Source organism: Rutidosis leptorrhynchoides, chromosome 3 (genome assembly GCF_046630445.1).
Source record: "Rutidosis leptorrhynchoides isolate AG116_Rl617_1_P2 chromosome 3, CSIRO_AGI_Rlap_v1, whole genome shotgun sequence".
Classification (NCBI taxonomy): Eukaryota; Viridiplantae; Streptophyta; class Magnoliopsida; order Asterales; family Asteraceae; genus Rutidosis; species Rutidosis leptorrhynchoides.
In genome coordinates this window covers 644,404,072-644,418,112 of record NC_092335.1, presented here as the reverse complement: position 1 = coordinate 644,418,112, position 14,041 = coordinate 644,404,072, and the positions used below count along the sequence as shown (strand labels likewise).

The window sequence follows — 14,041 nt, the reverse complement described above, 5'->3', positions numbered from 1 at the left end:
CTTTAAGAGGAAAGAAGGAAAATGTAAACTGACGAAAGTAACCTCATGTGCCACACACATGTACCACTTAACGGACTGACACTAACGTCCGCCGAGCCTAGGGACCTACGACGAATATAATAAAGTGCATAGTTGGATGACCAACCGCGTAAGAAATAAACATAAATTTCAAAAATGAAATATTAGACAAACATAAGAACCAACCGCAAAATTTATTCAAAAACCAACTAGTGTGAACAGAGAGGCTAACAATCACAACTAATATGACACGTCAATGGGTATTATACACATTACCAATTAAAAGAAAGATTCCATATTTGAGATACTACATACTCCCTACTTTTCAAAAAAACAGTCATGTTTGACTTTTTGTTGGATAAAAGATATAGTAATAAATTATTTAATTTGTCCTTTATTTAATGTTATCATAAATGGTAACTAATAAATTAATTGATATATTTAAAGTTAAATTTCCAAAATTAAAAGGGGCATAATTGAAACTTTAATGATATATAATGGTTATTTAGAGAAATAGACAATAATTTTGAGACAAACAAACATATAAAGGTGGACAGTTTTTTTTTGGACATATGAAGTATTTATCAACTAAATATTACATAGTAGTTATTTCTTATTTAATAAAAATATATGACAATTTCTTCCACTCCTAGGACAACAATTATGTTAAACTCAGATATATATTATCATAACAGTTGAAGTATAATATTTACAGAAATTGTGTTCCGTAAACTAAGTTTTTTTTCTTCTGAAATATTTTGGCTGAAGGGTATAATTTTTCATCACTTTTGTAGTAACAGTATGTTCAACCCGAAAATTTACAAAACAAGTATTACTGGATTTGGGAAATCCGCTTTTGTACACTTAAGCTTAAACTGGACTTTACAAGTCCGGGTTTGTCCCACGTGGCACTGAGTGTATACTTTTTGTATGACACCTCTGTCATGTATACTGTGATAAATCGAATTTCGTAAATTCGGTTTTGTCATAATTTTAAATACATGATTAAACTCGAAAATCATATCATCAATAATAATGATTGATATCATCAAAATTATACATATTTTTCTACACTTTTTATAGTTATATCATTCCCTTTTATCCATGACATTGGCCGATTCTTTTACTTATTAAGGAAAAATAAGCAAATGCTACTGATCATATACATAGCATTGTATATATATATATATATATTTTTTATTTGCTAAAACCAAAAAGCAGAATTGCGCGAACTACAATCCAAAGTTATGTAATGTTCGCTGAAAAGTAAAGATTGTGGATCAGCTTCCGCGTTAATAAAAGACTGCGGTTTATTCCGCTAAGTTTCCGCGGATAGTTAAGTAAACCGCATACCGCGGGTATTTCGAATACTATAAATAGAGAGCTTGGCCTCTCATTTATAGGTGGTTGATTCTCTGCCATTTGCCCAAGCCTTTGTGATTTTCACTTGTGATCTTGCCCAAGGGATTTCTACATTGCGCTAAGGTGAATCATGCTAATTGACAATCAAGACCGGGTCGGGGTGGTTGATCACTTGATTGATAAAGTGAAAGACGATCATCGGGGCCCAAAATAATCATCAAACATCCCATCCTCCATCTTATTATTGCACTCGATCCTTAATTAAGTAATAACTTGATATAGGATTGATCAATTGGCGCCATCCGTGGGACGCGTTTTAAGAATTAAACTTGAAATTTTTTGTTTTGTGCTATCAAACGATTAATTGCTTTGTTTAATTCTGATCGTGTATTATTTTGGTGATTCACAGACGAATACGTTTGTAATTGGCGGAAAGTTGCTAGATTAATTGAAATAATGAGCAATACCGCTGTTCAAACAAATGCTCAAAAAAGAGGAAAAAAGCGAAAGTTGGCAAAAATGTATCAAAATTGGCAGTTTGCGCCAATTAATTTTCCAAAAATGCAGAGTGAGGATTTCTCTGAAATGCCGATAGTTGTATCGTGCAAGATCGCGGAAAATGGAATCACAATCATGAAAGTTCATGTTGATAATGGTAGTAGCGTTGATATTCTTTACGAGCAATGTTTTGTTCAACTGCCGGAGAGTATCAGAGCACCTTTAAGACCAACCGCAGCTTCGCTGACCGGTTTTGCTGGAGAATCCTCATTGCCTATGGGTGTTTTGCCTTTAGACGTTGAGCTTGTTGATGACAATGATGATGGTTTAGTGCGCCGAACGCGGCTAGATTTCTATGTTATGTGAACCTCATCTCGCTATAACATGTTATTAGGAAGAACTGCCTTAGGTAAACTTGGAATTGTCCCATCTACAATTCACGGCATGATTAAATTTGCAACGCGTAAAGGTGTCGCGGCAATAAATTCAACAAGCAAGGTGCCCATTTGTGCGGCTATTAATGTAAAAAGTGCAGCTCAAGAAACTACGGAAGTCGTGGAAAGTATGGTAGTAGTTAATCCTGCGTATCCCGAGCAAAAAATTAAAGTGGGAAGTAATGTTAGTGCGGACACACGGAAACAAATTGTGCAGTACATGGATGTTTTTGCTTGGTGTGAAAATGATATGACTTGTGTTCCGCATAGTATTGCGGAACACAGACTTAATGTAAATCCAGCTTTAAAGCCTGTGGTGCAGAAGCGTAGAGGCATGGCTCCAGATCGCGTGAAGTGGCTATGTGAAGAGGTAACAAAATTGGTGAGAGCTGGAATTTTACGCGAAGCTCAATACCAATAGTGGATTGCGAATTCAGTTTTGGTAAAAAAAACCCTGATGGTTCATGGAGAATGTGTATTGATTTTAAGGATTTAAATAAAGCGTGCCCTAAGGATAATTATCCACTTCCAGAAATTGATTTGAAAGTGGAATCTTTACACGCTTTTTAATATAAATATTTTTTGGATGCGACAAGAGGTTATCACCAGATCCCAATGGCTCAAGAAGATATAGACAAAACTGCTTTTCATACGGGCAAAGACATATTTTCCTATATAATGATGCTTTTTGGATTAATAAACGCGGGTGCGACATATCAACGTCTGATTGACACCGCGTTCGAAAAGCAAATCGGGCGTAATCTTGAGGCTTATGTGGATGACTTAGTAATCAAAAGTACAATGCAGGAGCGAATTATCAAAGATATGCGCGAACCATTTGACACACTGCGAAGCATAAACATGAAGCTTAACCCGCTAAAGTGTAGTTTTGGCGAGACCGAAGGAAAGTTTTTGGGATACCTTGTTACAGAACAAGGTATTCAAGCTAATCCAAATAAAATCGCAGCTATTGAAAATATGACCGCACCAAGAACGATTAAGGAAGTGCAAAGTTTGACGGGAAAGTTAGCTGCATTAACGCGTTTCTTGTCTAAAGCTGCTGAAAGACAATTACCGTTTTTCAAAACTTTAAAAGGTTTCTTGAAGCAAAAAAGTTTTGTTTGGTCAAGCGGCGTAGAAGCTGCATTTCAAGAAATGAAGAAGTTGTTGAAAACTTTGCCTACATTAACAGCGCCAATTGATGGTGAAATTCTCTACCTTTATATATCAGTGGAAAATGAAGCTTTTGGCTCAGTTTTAATCGCGGAAAGGGAGAAAATACAAAAGCCTGTGTATTTTGTCAGTAAAGCTCTTACAGGGAGCGAAATAAACTACGCGCCGATTGAGAAGTTTGTATACGCGCTTATTCTAACATCGCGAAGGTTAAGAAGATATTTTCAGGGGCATCCGGTGCATGTGTTAACTAATATGCCGATCAAGCAAGTCTTAACAAAACCAGAGATATCTGGTAGACTCGCGTTGTGGGCGGTAGAATTAGGTGCTTATCAAATATCTTATCTTCCGTGAAGTGCTGTAAAGGGCCAGGTTATGGCGGATTATCTCGCAGAAATATCTAGAGAGTTGGAGGTGATTAATGAGCGAACAGCATTAAAACCGGTAATGGGTGAAACTTGGGATTTATTTACTGATGGTGCTTCATGTGCATAGGGCGCAGGTGCGGGTTTGGTCTTGGTAAGCCCAAGTGGTGAAGAGCATACGTATGCATTACGTTTTAATTTTGATGTCACAAATAATGAAGCAGAGTATGAAGCATTACTTGCTGGTTTAAATATTGCGCGAAAAATGAATATCACTAAGTTACGGGCATTTACAGATTTGCAGTTAGTAATTAATCAGTTTAATGGTTCCTTTGAAGCACATGATTCTTCAATGCAGAAATATTTACAGTTATTAAAAGAATTGGCGGAGCGTTTTGAGTATTTTGAACTCGCGCAAGAGCCTAGAAGTCAAAATAAGAAGGCGGATGCTTTGAGTAAATTAGCTGCTCTAACGTTTTCCCACTTTCAAAAACAAGTTTGGGTTGAAGAATTGCCAAGCAAATCAATAGATAACGACTTAATGGTTGCTTCTGTCGAAGAGGAACAGCCAAATTGGATGGAACCAATCCTGCAATACATTCGCAGTGATGTTTTGCCAAGTGATAAGCGCGAATCTCGCCTAGTAAGAGAGCACCAATGTATATAATTCAAAATGATATTTTATATCGCAAATCACACTGTGGTCCAATGATGCGATGTGTTGGACCAATTGAGGCAGAAATGATAGTTGAAAAAGTGCATAGCGGTTCTTGTGCATTGCATTCAGGCTATAAAACTATTGCGGCGAAAATTATGCGGATGGGTTACTTTTGGCCATCCCTATATCGCGATGTCGCAAAAATTGTTAAGCGATGTAAAAGTTGCCAAAGGCATGTTCTGCAGAATCGGATGCCAAGGCATGATATGGTTCCTGTTAATTTGCCATGGCCATTTCACAAGTGGGATATTGACATTGTAGGGCCATTTCCCGCAGGACCTGGCAATGTCAAGTTTCTGATTGTGGCAATTGATTATTTTACAAAATGGGTTGAAGCTAAGGCGGTTCGCACTATCACTGGTGTGCAAGTGCGAAACTTTGTGTGGGAATACATTGTCTGTAGATTCGGTATTCCGCGTGAGTTGGTTAGTGATAACGGCGCACAAATAGTGAAAGATCTTTTTAAGACATGGTGCACTGATTTGAATATAATACAAAAATTTACATCAGTGGCGCATCCACAGGCTAATGGTTTATGTGAAGTAACCAATCGTGATATTGTAAGCGGTATTAAAAAAAGGTTATGCGAAAAGCGAACTGGTTGGGTAGATGAATTACCCAATGTGTTGTGGGCACATCACACTACTTTCAAGAAAAGCACAGGGGAAACACCTTTTAGTTTGGTATATGGCTCTGAGGCGGTGATACCCGCTGAAATTCTTGTGCCAACGCATTGAGTCGTTAACTTTGAAGAAGAGGAAAACGATGATGCATTGGGCGAGAATTTGAATTTCATTGAAGAGCGAAGGCTAATGGCTGCTATCAGAGAGGCAAATAACAAACAGCAAATTGCCAAGTATTATAACAAAAGAGTGTGTGCTTTGTCTTTTGATATTGGTGAATAGGTGTTGCGAAATAATGATGCAATTAGAGCAGAAAAGCTTGGTAAGCTAGGACCTAATTGGGAAGGCCCTTATCAAGTTGTAGCAATTAATGCAGCAGGCTCATATAAGCTCGCAGATGTGGAAGGGCGAAATTTGCCCAATGCATGGCATGCGGCTTTATTAAAACGATACTATGCGTAACTTTGCGAAAATCATATGAAGGCAAAGTTGCATATGTGTGAAGTACGAAAATTAAATGAAAGATCTATGCTTGATATTATTTTTAGGTGTTTTTATTTTTAATTGTTGCAAGTGTTGATCACGCTTGTAAGCATTTTAAAATTTGACACTTGTAAGAATATGGAAAGAGTTTGTTTGTGAAATACCAATAGCTTATGGAATGTTTTGTATTTTGTTTCATAATGGTAAGGTATTTCGCAATGTTTGCATAAGCAAAGTGATGAAATTGCCCACTTTCGCAGAAAATAATTATTGCGAAAGGAGTTTATAATCCTAAGTGTTTGATGTTGCCATACTTAGATGCTTCGCAATGCTAATTGATTGCCTAAGGATCGCTTTGGCGGACTTAGAAGATTCATAACGTATAAATATACACGCATACAGATTGTTTCGCAAAAGTACATACTTATTATGTGCACGATAATAAAGTTGGAAATTGCAAAGGACAAGTCCGTGTTATGAATATTATGGAGAAACGCTATACAAATAAAAGTACTTGCAAATATATATGGAAATGCGAAAATTTTATTAATAACTACGCAGAGATAGCTGCGTGCTAAGTATTACAAATATCATCATGGCTTTGATAAATCAAGCTCAATGATGTCTTTAACAGTAGCGTCATCCTGTTGACTTATCGCACTAACTTTAGGGATTGGAATGTCTGCTATGTTTTCTTGTGCAGTAGCAAATGCATCTCGAGCATCTGCAAGTGAACATACGCGGTCTTCAATCACGACTGGCAGTGGATTTGGTATGGTGCAATACGGAGCAATTTAATCCAAAAATTCCACTCTTTCGCGCAATCGTAGAGCGGCTGCGTAAGTTGAAAATTGAGCGGACACAGGATGAGAATTAAGAACTTTTTTGGCAAACTCCGACAAATGTTGGCGGAGTTGGGTGAACTCAAGTTTTGCAGAAGCCGATGCAGCTAGAGCATTGTCTCGCTCTGCGGTAAGTTTTGTAACCTCCTCTTGTAATGAAGTAATAGTAGCTTGGAGGTTATTTTCTTTCTCAGCTGCAGTAGAAACCTGCAGTTTTAAATCATCCACCGTGGTTTTTGCTGCAGTGAGTTCATCGGTAAGGTTAACACAGCACTTTTCGCTGTCTTCAGCCTTAACTTTCTCAGCGTTGTACTTTAACTGTTCAGCCTCAAAAACATTGAAAAATTGTTCTTGACGGCATATCACATCATATGCCGAGTTAAAGCACATATAAAAGTTCTGCACAAAGCTGTTGTGCGCATCAAGTGTAGAGATTTTCAAAAATTCGTGGCGAAGCTCGCCCGGAATTGCCAACTTCATTTGATGGCGCTGATCTAACGCTGCAGCAGTAGAGGCATAAGTGTATCCAGATAAACCGTCAATCCGCACCCCATAAGAGTCGGGTGGGGTGCGGAACAGTTCTGTAATCTGGTCAAGTGTGTTGGGGCTCGTCAAAAAAGGGTCATCAGTGGAACCGCCTGCAAAAGCATGTAAATCATAAGAAGCACACAAACATCTGAACATTAATTATGCGACAGTGTTTAAAGCCTACCCGTTTGCTGATCCCCTTCATGATCCGATGTAATCGGATTATCATACAGAGTGGGGATGGTTTGCTTCAATTTTGTACTTCGTGACTGTGGCGGCATCTGGAAGGGTCGTTTGATGGAGCTTGTCTTCGTGAGAGGAGATTTGGAGGTTAAATTGACGATTGGAATCGTCTGCTTCTCTTTCGACGTCGATGATTTAGCCTCGGGACTTGTTAATAGCTTTGTGATCAAGGTCTTTAGGTTAATCTTGGACCCCATTTCGTCGATCTTCATGATAAAGTAAAAAAGGATTGTGAAAAAGAAAGCAGATTGGGAAATGAATGTTTTGATTATATTGCGAAGTATGTCACGGTGGCGAGTGGAAATGGTTAATCACGGTTGCCCATATATATATATAGGGGAAATATGGGTGTCAATTAGTTATGTTAAGTATCCGTTGTGATAATTTTAACGGTAATATTTTAAGACAATACATAACAACGGTAATTTTGCTTGGTGTAACGGTAACAAAGGCAAATCTAGAGCGTATTACTGCGGATAATGGTCAAGTTAACTACGAATATTTAGAGTTTATCATGACACATTTGCACCGCAAAATGTATCATAATAAACTGGGGGACTTGATCATATACATAGCATTGTATATGTATATTTTATTTGCTAAAACCAAAAAGCAGAATTGCGGGAACTACAATCCAAAGTTATGTAATGTTCGCTGAAAAGTAAAGATTGTGGATCAGCTTCCGCGTTAATAAAAGACTGCGGTTTATTCCGCTAAGTTTCCGGGATAGTTAAGTAAACCGCAGACCGCGGGTATTTCGAATACTATAAATAGAGAGCTTGGACTCTCATTTATAGGTGGTTGATTCTCTGCCATTTGCCCAAGTCTTTGTGATTTTCACTTGTGATATTGCCCAAGGGATTTCTACATTGCGCTAAGGTGAATCATGCTAATTGACAATCAAGACCGGGTCGGGGTGGTTGATCACTTGATTGATAAAGTGAAAGACGATCATCGGGGCCCAAAATAATCATCAAACATTCCATCCTCCATCTTATTATTGCACTCGATCCTTAGTTAAGTAATAACTTGATATAGGATTGATCAGCTACTAACTGTGTGAAAAAGTGTTTTTGTTATCTAAACATGTATAACAAAGATTATACAGCCAAAAGACAGAAGTTATTAAGTAAGACCATCCACATTGGGGCCGCCGTTGGAGCTTCTTCAGCGGCGTGGTTGATTAGCACCGATGCTAGCAAGTGTCTTGACCTCCGCCGTTGAAGGGTCGCGGTTTGAAATGCTATACATTGACATATTGAAGGACGAAGCTGTATGTTTTGTTTGTTTAATTTGTTTGTACTATATGCTTTAAAAATTATACATTGTATTAATTAATTAATTTTGGTGGGTCCATTTTATGGTAAAGATGTATGTTATGGATACTAGGGAGTGTGATGGGTTAAGTGATAGGAAGAAATTGATGAGTTGGGGCTGATGTGGCAGCAATGTGGTTGTATGACAGGTGTCATGGATAAGAGTGGTCTAAGGAATCTAAAGAATTAAAGCTCAGGCTGCCTACGGAAACACTTCAATCGTCAGCCTAACATGGTTAACGATAGTTTAAAATTAACTCAACACTAAGATAAAATCATGCCCAAATTTATACTCCAGCTGCTAGCGAGACACTTCAACTGCCGGCCTATTGATAGTGCTCCAAATGAACATATATTTAGTCGCAATATCATCCCAATATGTAAAGTTTTTAGTTGTAATTATTCTATTTTTTAGTTGTAATCGTTTGAATAAATAAATGTGAAGATGAAGCACGAAGATTAAAGAATTGAAGAAAAAGTGCCACTAAAACTGGAAAAGGGTCCTTAAAGCCATAGTGCACTCAAAAGCGTCCTAAAAAGTGAGTTAAAAGACTTGCGCGGATTTTGGGAGTTAAGGAAAATAATTTTTTGTGCAAATTACAAATTGCGAAACGCAAAGTACAAGATATCTACGCGTACGAAAGGACGTTCGAAAATCCGGAACCGAGATATAAACCGAGCATCAACGCGCGAGTCAACGGACCAAAAATTACAAGTCAACTATGCACAAGAATATAATATAATATATATATATATATATATATATATATATATATATATATATATATAATTAATATAAATTATATATATTATATATATATATATTTAAATAAAACATCGGCAAGCAAGAAAACAAAAGCAAGTGGCCTGATACAGCTGGCCATGCGATCGCATGGCCATGATGCCTAAAAACCATGCGATCGCATGGCAGGGGAATCCTGGCCAAGTCTATAAATTGCATCAATTTCGGACGAATTATGGACACTCTTCTTCCTCTGTAAGAAATATATATATTTATATAATATTAAGTTTATTAAAGTTTAATAATAATTGGGTTAATGTAAGAAATGTTTTAAGGTTTTGTAAGTTGAAACTCTGTCCGGGTAACGCTACGCGATTAATCACCACTGTAAGCTATGTTCTTCTTTTTAAATTAATGTCTCGTAACTAAGTTATTATTATGCTTATTTGAGCCGAAGTAATCATGATGTTGGACTAAATATTAAAATGGGGTTATTGGATTTTGTACCATAATTCGGGTTTGGACAAAAGACCGACACTTGTGGACATTAGACTATGAATTATTAATAGATGGGGGGTATTGTCTAATCGAATGAAAACTCATTAGAATCTGTCGAACCTATCTTCAAATTAGTTAATCTAATAATTATTAAATGATTATGCATGTCCTATTTAGTGACGTTTATATGACATCTTTTATGATCATTTAATTAATTATTCGGGTTGGGTAATTGATTATTCAAACTGATCAAATGGGTAAATTAATGTTCATATCTTATTAAAACAGGGGTAGATTACATACAAGGGTAATTGGTGTAATTGTTAACAAAGTATTAAAACCTTGTTGCAGTTCGAATCCCTAATTAGTTGGAATATTTGACTTCGGGAATAAGGTTAATTTGACGAGCATTTTATAATTATGACCGATGGATTATTATGGACAAAAACCAGATAGGTATCAAATAAATTCAGGACAAAGGACAATTAACCCAGATAAATAAATTAAAATCAAAACGTCAAACATCATGATTACGGAAGTATAAATAAGCATAATACTTTTATTTCATATTTCATCGTACCTTTATTTACTGTCATTTTAATTACTGCAATTTACTTTATCGCAATTTAAATTCTGTCATTTATATTATCGTCATTTATCTTTACGCTTAAAATATAAAATCGACAAACCGGTCATTAAACGGTAAACCCCCCTTTTATAATAGTATTACTACTTATATATATATATATATATATATATATATATATATATATATATATATATATATATATATATATATATTTATACAAATATAGTTGTTAAAAATATAGTACGTAATCGCTAGCTCTCTGTGGAACGAACCGGACTTACTAAAAAACTACACTACTCTACGATTAGGTACACTGCCTATAAGTGTTGTAGCAAGTTTTAGGTGTATCCCATCTATATAAATAAAAATAACTTGTGTAAAGTTGTATCGTATTTAATAGTATTTCGTAGTAAAAATTAATAGTATTTCGTATACACCTTCGCACACATCAAGTTTTTGGCGCCGCTGCCGGGGAAGCGAAGCGAAACTCTATATTCTAAAAAAAAATTATTAGTTTTTAATCTATTTTTGTAAAAAAATTATATAAGTTTAAAAATATAAAAACATAAAAAAAAGAGAAAAGAAAAATATAATTCTATATTTTTAAGTATTTAAATTAAAAAAGTTTATATTTTAGAGTTATAAAACTAATAAGTAATATTTTTTTTTATAAAACTAATAAGTTTATATTTATATTTTATATAAGTTAAACTCAGAAAAAAATAAAAAAAATAATTAATACTAAAATTGGGTCGAAGCCTGTCGAAGCCCAACAAAGGCCTGGTACCCGAAGCCATGCGAGACCAAGGAAACCTCATGCGGTCGCATGAGGTGAAAAGACAGTTCTGAAACCTTTGACTGTCGGATTAGGGTTACGTTTTTTTTTATATATAATTATTATTACTTAATTAATTTAGGGTTTTAATTTAAATATTATTAATTTGTATTTAGTTTTATTTATAATTTGTAATATTAATTGTTATTATTATTATTAAATATATATAATAATATTTTTATAAAATAATAATATAAAAATAATATTTTTTGTAAAATTGTATTTTTATCAACTTAGTTTATTTTTGTATTTTGTATTAATCTTTATTATCGTTTAATTCGTAATTTGTATTTTTATCGTTCATAATTAGTTATAAACTTAGTTTTTGCCGTAGTTATTTTATATTTCTAGAATTTTAGGCTTTGCCGTAAAATCCCTTAAGTGCTTTTTCTTTATATTAAGAGTTAGACACTTTACGACGTCGCTTATCGTTTTAGTATTTAATAAATTTTAGTGCCTTTTTAAGTATTTTCCGTTTTGGATATAGAATTCCTTTAAGCTTTAATACTTTTAGACGCAAGTTTTAATTTTAAGTTTCGACGCTTTACTTTCGTTATATTATTTTTCGACTTTTTGTTTTTCGACGTTTGTTTTTCGACTCTTATTCTTCGACGCGCTTTTTCTTTTTTATTTCTACACTCTAGTTTTTTAGGACATAGAATTTTCTATATCTTCTTTAAATTTTCGACGAAAAAATATTTTAAGCGGTTAAATTGATAGGCATCCAAAATTTTCTGCTTCGTAGTAATAGTTGGATTTGTTAGTGGCTGAGTTGTGAATTTTTTGACTTAAAGGATCCTGGCTCCCTGCTGCATCATTTAGCCATTCGAAACGTGGGCAAAAGCAGAAAAATCTATTAATTTAATAACTTATATAATTTTTATATTTATAACTAATAGGATATTCAGTGAATGCACCGAGCAAAACGTTCACCACCTTTCATACGTTCACCACCTGTAACTCGATCAAGACATCTAGCCAATATTATCGCCGTTGATTTTTCTTTAGAATCATCCTCTAGTCGAACAAGTACTCCAATTCAAATTTCCGATAATCTATTTTTGAACCCGACTTCACAATTGAGAACCCGGAGGATTTTCAAGGACAATTCTAAGATCCTGAACCACTAATCATTCCTCCTGAACTACAAACCGTTAAATCAGAATCCTCTAGTGATTCGTATTCAACAAATTCAATTATGGAAGTAACGGAACCTCTAAGTTTGGAAGACCGAATGAGAGCTACACGTACTGGCCAAGGTCACGCCATTATTAAGCCAGATGTTAATGCGCCAGATTACGAAATCAAAGGACAAATCCTACACATGGTAACTAATCAATGCCAATATAGTGGTACGCCAAAAGAAGATCCAAACGAACATCTTCGAACCTTTAATAGGATCAGTACTCTATTCAAAATCAGAGAAGTTGAGGATGAACATATCTATCTCATGTTATTTCCCTGGACTTTAAAAGGAGAAACCAAAGATTGGTTAGAATCGGTACCTGAAGGGGCGATTGACACATGGGATGTTTTAGTTGAGAAATTTCTTAAAAGATTCTTTCCGGCATCTAAAGCCGTGAGACTTCAAGGAGAAATTGTTACGTTCACGCAAAAGCCAAATGAAACATTATATGAGGCATGGACAAGATTCGGAAAGTTGTTAAGAGGATGTCCTCAGCACGGTTTAGACACTTATCAAATAGTGCAAATATTCTACCAAGGATGCGATGTTGCTACACGAAAAGACATCGACACAGCAGCTGGTGGTTCCATTATGAAGAAAACCACAACCGAAGCTCAAAAAATCATTGATAACACAGCATCCCGCTCACATGAGTGGCACCAAGAAAAAGATATTTTTCGTTCATCTAAAGCGGCTAGAGCCGATTCTAGCTATGACTTTGATTCCGTTTCCGCAAAAAATAGATGCTTTCGAGAGACGAATGGAAAAGATGACTAAAGATATTCACGCAATACGAATTAGTTGTGAGCAATGCGGTGGACCACACTTAACGAAAGATTGTCACATTGAACAAACCATAGAACACCGTGAGAATGTTTCCTACATGAACCAAAGTCCAGGAAATAATTATCAAAATAATTATTAACTGCCAAGGCCAAACTTCAATCGAAATCAAAACATTCTTTACAATCCAAATGGACCCAACAGTAACTCGTACAACCAACAAGGTCCGAATAACCAACCAACTCAAAACAACACTTTCAATCAACAAAGACCTAGCTTGTATAAACCACCACAACAAACCGAAGAGAAAAAGCCAAATCTGGAAGAAATGATGGCAAAGCTAATGGAATCTCAAACATAATTTTTTACATCTCAAACACAAACGAATGAGAGGTTTGATCAGTCATTAAGAACTCAACAAGCTTCCATTTTGAATCTAGAAAAACACGTAGGTACTCTTGCTAGCATGATGAGTGAGAGGGAACAAGGAAAGCTACCGAGTAATACTGAAGTAAATCCTCGGAATGAGAATGTTAATATGGTGTCAACAAATTCTGAAAAACCAGCTCCAGAAGATGGAAAGGTTTTAGATGTGAGTAACAATGAAGAAGTTACAACACCACCACCACCTGAGTATGTAAAGCCAGTGGTGGCACCATACAGACCACCCATTCCGTTTTCAAGAAAAGGAGTTGAGTATGAGCAAGTAATAGGTAATAAAGTTTGTGATACCTCTGGAAAGAAGAAGAAGAATAAGAAAGTACAAGAAACAAAAACCGTAAAGATAAACCCGGTGAAGACAGTT

General features: G+C 35.6%; 1 protein-coding gene and 1 non-coding gene across 2 annotated transcripts; one reads left to right on the top strand and one right to left on the bottom strand.

Moving 5' to 3' along the window:
• Window positions 1–1,836: 1,836 nt before the first annotated feature.
• LOC139902436 (uncharacterized) lies at window positions 1,837–2,733 on the top strand. The gene is made up of 2 exons (XM_071885062.1): window positions 1,837–2,203; window positions 2,273–2,733. The coding sequence occupies exons 1-2, from the start codon at window positions 1,837–1,839 to the stop codon at window positions 2,731–2,733; spliced, it is 828 nt and encodes a 275-aa protein (XP_071741163.1).
• A 10,116-nt stretch (window positions 2,734–12,849) lies between these two features.
• LOC139903397 (small nucleolar RNA R71) lies at window positions 12,850–12,956 on the bottom strand. The gene has a single exon (XR_011778218.1). It is a non-coding gene; the product is annotated as a small nucleolar RNA R71 (small nucleolar RNA).
• Between the last annotated feature and the right edge of the window lie 1,085 nt (window positions 12,957–14,041).